We start from the raw sequence: 8,016 nt of genomic DNA, 5'->3' as shown, positions 1-8,016 counted from the left end.
CAGGAGGATGGAATTACTTTAAAATATCACTTGTGCAGAAGAGGAAATAAAATCAAAGTACTGAAAAGCGCTAAGCTGACTTCATGAATTCTGTATGTAATGTTAATGAGCAGGAACAACATTTAAAAAAAAAAAAAGGTTTATGCATTATTCTTTATTTTCGCATAACTAAGTAGTACATTTTCTGTAAGAAAATAACAAATATGGATTGGAAGCAATGTCCTGAGACTTTTCAACACGTTGAAATATAAATTTTATATGATGTTGTGAAAACAATGGTCATTCTGATAATTTTGATCCCACACTAAACTAAAACCCTGTCCTTGGATCATGAAATTTACAATTTTGGTAAAGGACACCTGTTCTTATTAAATATCTATAATCAGAATTTAGTTTCAATAGCATTACCACCGCTGCGGTGGTCCAGAGGTAAAGTGTTCGCTCTGTATGCGGGCGGTCAGGGTTCGAATCCCGGCCGCGACAGACCTAGTTCGTTAAACAGGTAGTGACAGTTCCATCACCAAACTCTTGGCATCAGGTGTGAATGTCACGGGTCTTCTGAGATGGCCTTTAAAACGGATGTCCCGTGTCACAGTAGGTGTGGCATGCTAAAGAACCCTCACTGCTCAATGGCCGTAAGCGCCGAGCATAGGCCTAAATTTGAAGCCCTTCACCGGTCTTGGTGACGTCTCCATATGAATTGAAAATTATTGAGAAGAACGTTAAACAAGATACAATCAATCAATAGCATTTTAAGGCTATGTTATTCAAATATTTGACAAATGAACACTTTATACCCTGTTTAGCTCCCACCCATCTTCCCAAGACAAGGGTTTCTGATCCGCTCTGCTCCGGTCTCTGGATCATTAAATGCTCTACATGACTATGCATTTTTTTCTCTTACGGATGTGATGTTATAGAGAAGAACATTTTTGGTAGAAAATGTGAAAACAGTTGTAATGGTAGTTTTCGGTATAAAGTGTTCAATTGTTATTACGCAACTAACTTACTGTTGTGTTCCAGTTAAATAGTGTATGAAATATTTTTAGAATACAACTGAAATGAAACAAATCAATAGTTTGATACATATATGTAAGTCACTTATAATAGAAAGGAACAAACAAACTGGACAAAAAAGAAAATTACACATAACCACATACACTAACAAATGCCACATGTCAAAACACACCAATAATGCAGGATTATGAAACGCTTTACATGCATTTCATTACCTTACCAGAAATCATTTAAATACACACATAAACATGGATCTGTATGACTTGTACTACAGAATCCAGTGCATAATTATCTGTAAATAGCAATCAAACCATGAAAGTGGAATTATTTTTTGTAATCAATAATGAAGTTATTTTCAATTCAAAATCAGGTTGGAGAGAATCTGAATCCAAATAAGTCCGATAAATACATGTATAACTGAAAACAAAATTTAGGAAGTTATTTAGAAAAGATGTCCATCATACATGTGCAATATTACTTTGAAACTGAATACTGCGTCATCTACAAGAGTGGAGATAGCTCATTTTTAACATGAAAGTTAGTGCAATAGGATATACTAATTCAAATATGATGATGAATTAGACTAACATATAAGCATGGATTTACATTTAGCAATTGTAGTGATTGTTTGTTATACGTAAATCTAAAAAAAAAACAACAAAAAAAACAACAAAAAAAACAAAAAAAACAAGAGTTTGTACACAGGTACATTAAACGCTGTACTCATCAACTTGTGTGTATTCCACTTCTTGTGTAAAAGCTCATATTCATATTGCAAAGGAGACTCATCCGTTTGTCTGAATGAGACATAATACACATTGCTATTGTTTTAATTTTATAAAACAGTTCCTTATATGAAAATGCTAATAACCTTAGCAAAAAACCATAAGATTCGAAGCTTGTGTAGGAGTTCTAATATGAAAAAAAAAAAAACGTAACAGAAGTGACTCGCAATAAATATGCAAGATTTACAACATGTAAATGTAGCTAAATGAGAATCCCAAACTAGGCACTGAAAAGTTACAAAAGTAATTTTCAAACGGTAATGTTCAAACCGCTATTAGAAATAATGAAGAGGCATCTCACCAAAAAACTAAATGCATCTTTTTTATATGAAAAGATCTTTCAGCGAAAACAAAATGTGGGGACAGGGAACAACGACAGTACATCCATGCCCCTCCCCCTTCTTCATCATTTGTACGTTCGGAAATACATGTAGCATGTGCATGTCATTGTCAATTGTTTGTTTGAAGTACAAAGAAATTGAAAACACGATTACTCTTCGTTGTATGTAGCGTGCTGTGGACCGCAAACCATTTCACATTCATGCTTGACACAATGGCAATGTTTATCTAACACTTGTTCTAAACATATGTATTTCAGTATACAGCCCTCGTAAAATTCCACGCGGTGTTTTGAATACTTGAAACCGGGGTATTGTCTTCCATAATGTAATATAATATAATATAATGTTGTACCTTTTATCTTTTCCTTGCCCCAAGACTATTATTTTTAGTCTCATTTTTGAAACTAAATCACGAAATCAAATTTTATTGTGTTGACGATGATTCTGAAGAATATCTTGGTCGTTTAGAAATATTAAAGTAAGCTTAAGTTACACCGTTGCATCCTCTAAATTTCTGCATGACCGAATTACATATATGATCGGGGAAGGTGTAAGCAGTTACGCAATATCATCCTTCTGAGACACCGATCTCTGTCCTTCGCTGTCAAAGTATAATCGTGCACAAATTCTTTCTCGTTCACAATGGACGCGGATCAGTTATTTTTTTACTGTGTTGCACACATTTTTGCTGCGTCGGACAAAAATTTTACTGAGTCGGAACAGCAGCCAAAACACACGTGACGTGGCTTAATGGCGTGGCTTCTAATTATAGATTGCACCATGCAAATTGATTTTCCCGGCCTCTAAGCGCCATGCGAAGGTAACAATGCAAAGGCACCCTAGCTAAAACGGTTTCATATACATATTCTTATTCAATTTTAGATTTTGAATCACTTTAATTATTACAGACGCATATTCAAATGGGAATTTTAACTGAAGAATGACCTGATCTGTGTCTCACTTTCCCCAAGAATGAGGACATAAATATCACCCTTTTAATACATATTTTATTCACTGTTCAACGAACTGTATTTCCGGGGGGAAAATGCAACTGCAGATATGAATGTTATCCCCGTGTTAGATCGGTTGCAAAATTACGACTACTGTAAACACGACTTGTTGACTACAACGATGCATAAATTCGCCTGTAGGTGGCGATAAACCGGAAACATGATGACGAAAGCAAAATCCAACAGGCGACAATAAGCGCTTAAGCTACGCTTAGCGCTTAAAAATGATTTCATATTTAATTTAATGGCCTAATTCAATCAAATATTATTCTTGACATGGTCAGTTTAATGTATATCAACGGCTGATAAAAACAAAATTTACACTTCATTACTATTATCCGTATAAGTTTTACATGTATACATTTTGTACCCATCCAAGCTTTCAACAGAACACTGAACGTACCTCTGTCACAGAAGAGCTGATATCTCGGACGTTGCGTATTGATTACATGGAAACCATACTTAATTGATTACATGACTCCATACCTCATTTTAAACCACCTTGATTTTAAGGACCACGAGCCTGACATCCATTACATTACTCAAGGGTCAGCTTCTGAATGAATGCTCGCGTTTCAATTTGATATACATGATTGTATCGTATAGTCTTGTTGTACTTGAAAAATGGAATGATCCACATGTGTATGTAGAACTTAGGAGTAGTCGTACATCGTGGCCATATCCAATCCCATATCAAATTGACATGCTGTTCTCTCTATAGAGACAATGTACATTGTATTTTCACAACTCTCACTAAATATTTCTATGTAATAATTTAACCTATGTTGACCCCTGTGCTTTATATGAACTATAATGAAGTTAACCTACTTCAGAACATCACTTTCTTATTGCTATTACTTTGTCCCATTTTCAATTTTTTAAATTGTGGTTCCAGGAACAAATTTGGCCAAACGTGATTTCTTTATACACAATGTACTACCCACAGTGTTGTAAATTTGGTTGACATAATTAAAGTGCACATGGTTTTACAAATTAGATTGAAAACAAGAAATCGACAGGAGAAGAGAGAAATAGATGCGCTAAAAGATCGATTTCATTGGAACGAATTGATAGTTTCAACATTAACCTACATCTATTATTGTGACAAATTAAAACAGCTGTCATAATTTCTAATTTGATATCTTAATTAAAACGAACTGAAAATATAAACATCGTATCAACTGATGTTGCAAACATCAATTTCCTGTAAATTCGGAAAATTAGTATTCAGTCCACAATGTATTCAGATCAGATTAATATCATACCTCGTACTAAATTCACACTATGTCAAACTAATGTTCAACAATGATTGATTTGAAAAATTCATATTCTGTAAGCATTATTTTGAAATGAAGAAATGTACATTAACAAGAGATGTTTGTAAAACATATATGCCCCCATGGTGCAAAATTTTAAAAGGGTTATACACATGCATCATTTGATTAATAGTAGTATCACCAATTCAAAATATTGAGCAGACAGTATCATCTTATGTCGGGAGTGGATTGACCATGTGACCTAAAAACCAATAGGTGTCATCTACTCCTTTTGTTGTACCGATGTACCAAGTTTGGTGTCAACCAGGTAAATAATTCTTTAAAAATAGAAGACAATATATTACTATGTCGAGTTTAACTATTGACCTTTGACCATGTGACCTTAAAATCAATAGAGGTAATCTTCTAAAGATGTACCAGTGTACCAAGTTTGATATCTGTCAAGCAAAGGGTTCTCTAGACATTGAGTGGTCAGTATATTCTTTTGTCCAGTTTGACCTTTGACCATGTGACCTCAACTCAAATATACATGTAGGATTTGTAAAGTTGATTACTTAATCCTTTACATATATTGATAATTTATCAGATTTATCTTGCCCGCACTAATTGGTATCGGCGGACCACCCACTGAAATTATTTCGTAGGAATTTGTAAGGATCGTGTATTCTAAGGTTGAGTTCTTTTTTGAGGAGCCTGCAATTCTTTTGATCCTGGTTGTGAAAGTCTTAACACCGGATCGGTACGGCGCAGTAGCTTAGTGGTAGACCGTTCGCTTCGTAACTGGGAACTCCGCTTGTGACATAACCGCGCCAAACCTAAGATTAGTGACTGTTCCTTCACCAAACACTCGGCATTTAGAAGTGAGAATCCCGTTTATTTCGGACATGACCTTAAAAATGGAGGTCCCATGTCGCGACAGGCGTTGACACGTTAAAGAACCATCGATCACTGCTACGGCCCTGAACGTTAAGCATAGGTCTAAATTTATGGTATTTCACCTACAGCTGGTAACGTCTCAATATGAGTGAAAAATTCTCAAAGGGACGTAAAACAATCAATCAACCGTTCAGGTGCAAACTCCGTTCAGCGTTCACACTACGTCACAGAGGTAGGGTAGGTACCACCGGATTCAGTAAGCGTGGCCAGCAACGATACTTTCCAGGTCACTGTTTAAATACATAGACGTGATAACAATAATGTGAAATAAATACCTCTTATCTTGATTGCTTTTAACACGGTTTCATGTTTTGCCATCATTGAACAAAGCGTACTTATTCATTGGTTAATCAAGATAATTGTGATGTGTGAATTTACCTGATCAAATTGCTGCTAATATCCGGTCCACGATGTATTCAAATCAGTTTTACATTCACACTGAGCAGTCACATGCTCAACAATGGCTGATTTGAAAAAAATATATCCTGTAATTATTATTTTCTTTTCCTTAAATAGCTTTCATTGTCAAAGAACAGAAAATGTTCGAAATATTGTACGAGATATTTTTGAAGCAAGAAAATACGACAAGAGAATTCGACCTGTCCAAAATTTCTCCGATTACGTTTTGATAAATATCTCATTTGGGATATCGGGAATAAATTTCCTAGATGAGAAGACCGGAGTATTTTCCGTGACGGGATTTCTGGATATTTCATGGAAAGATGAATTCCTGATATGGCAACCAGAGGTATACGACAATGTAACTTCTTTTACTTTACCTCAAGGAAACACGTGGTTGCCGGATCTCATCCTTACAAATGGTGTCAAGAATGTCAAAGAATGGGGAGGAGACTCTTACTATTTACTTATAAACCACACTGGAGAGATCGGCTGGTGGCCATATCAAGTATTTCAAACATACTGTGAAATAGACGTGGTGTACTTTCCTTTTGACACCCAAACTTGTGATCTTGTATTTTCAATTTGGAACCATGACATTTCTATGGTACAAATGTCACCTGGTGAAATAACGTTATATGAATATCACGAAAACGGGGTATGGACATTGTCATCCAATAAAGTTACGGTGGGATTAGATGAAACAAAACTGTACAGCAAACTTAGATTTTCATTTACACTTCGACGAAAGTATAAATTTTATTTATGGAATTTGATTTTCCCACTTATATTGCTCGGAATTTTGAAGATTTGTTCGTTTTTCATTCCTGCACAGAACGGAGAAAAGGTATCATTTGCCATAACTCTCTTTCTATCGTATGGTGTGTTTCTGAATTTGATAATTTCTTCTTTACCGGAAAACTCCGATTCGATATCCTTAGTTTGTGCATACACGGAGGTAGAACTAACATTGGGGGTCCTCCTAGTCTTCATTGCGAGTATACAGGGGAAGATATGCAGTCGAGATCATCGGCTTGAGTTTTCTAAGTACGATATTTATTTGATTCGGATATTCTATAAGAAGGAATGTTTACAGAAATGCATGAAGAATGCGAAGGAAGGGAAGACTGACTGGACACTAGTGACGTCAGCTATCGATAAACTTATGATAATTCTTATGATGTTTATAGAGATTTTAATGCTTTGCATATTTTCTCTTGTTTTCTTATATTCATTATAAATGAATTAAAGTAAAAATCAAATGTTTATTTTTCAATCCATACGACAGTAAAATAATCTATTTACGCAAATATATTTAGAAAAAAAGACAATAATGGAAAGACAAGAAAACGAAAATTGAACATGGGATGCTATCGATATAACTAAACAAGAGGCCTATGGGCCGCATCGTTCACCTGAGCAATTGAATTTTCGCAAGTAAAACCACATATGTTTTGTTGTAACTTTGTTTTATCCATTCCGTACTCAAATTCAAAGTATCAAAACAGACTAAAAATGAAAAAAAAAAGTAACATTCTATGCGCTATTGATTACTGGTCGTCAGGTAATAAACTTGGAGTGGGCGCCAGTCTGGAGATGATGGATTTTTGGACACCATTATCGATTTTTGGGCGTTGTGGCGACTAAAAAAGAATTCGATACATTTTTATTCCCAATTTCACTGCATGTTCAAATCGTTAATAGAAAAGGGTGTGTGGAACTATTCTGCAGTAGAAATGTAAAACTGCACAATGTAGTTTTTGCCTGAATAGGTCTAGAATGAATTATAAAGCCATTAACAAGCGGGGGTTTTCAGCTTCCTTTGTGGTAAAACTCGTAGAAAATTAATTCACATTTCAAATATTTTTGAAAAAAATGTATGTAACTGTATCAAATAACGTTGTATACATGTATCATAAAACTGACTTGGGAAACCAGACACTCGAGTACTGGAGCTAGATTTTCCCTTTTTAGCTCACCTGAGCTGAAAGCTCAAGTGAGCTTTTCTGATCACCCGTATTCCGGCGTCCATCCGTCTGTCCGTCCGTCTGTAAACTTTTCACATTTTCAACTTCTTCTCAACAACCACTGGGCCAATTTCAACCAAAGTTGGCACAAAACATTCTTAGGTAAAGGGAATTCTAAATTGTTAAAATAAAGGGCCAGGCCACCTTCCAAGGGGAGATAATCAAGAAAAGGTAAAAATAGGGTAGGGTCATTAAAAAATCTTCTTCTCAAGAACAACTGGGCC

At 35.3% G+C, this 8,016-nt stretch overlaps 1 protein-coding gene across 1 annotated transcript; it reads left to right on the top strand.

Annotated features, from left to right (window-relative positions):
• Positions 1-4,640: 4,640 nt before the first annotated feature.
• On the top strand, positions 4,641-7,277 carry LOC125682321 (neuronal acetylcholine receptor subunit alpha-2-like). The gene has a single exon (XM_048922816.2). It carries the CDS (start codon positions 5,827-5,829, stop codon positions 7,003-7,005), a length of 1,179 nt encoding a protein of 392 aa, XP_048778773.2. The 5' UTR covers positions 4,641-5,826; the 3' UTR covers positions 7,006-7,277.
• Positions 7,278-8,016: the final 739 nt, after the last annotated feature.

This window comes from Ostrea edulis, chromosome 1 (assembly GCF_947568905.1).
Source record: "Ostrea edulis chromosome 1, xbOstEdul1.1, whole genome shotgun sequence".
In the NCBI taxonomy this organism is placed as follows: domain Eukaryota; kingdom Metazoa; phylum Mollusca; class Bivalvia; order Ostreida; family Ostreidae; genus Ostrea; species Ostrea edulis.
The sequence above is the reverse complement of the archived record's forward strand: the minus strand, read 5'-3'. Positions and strand labels throughout refer to the sequence as shown.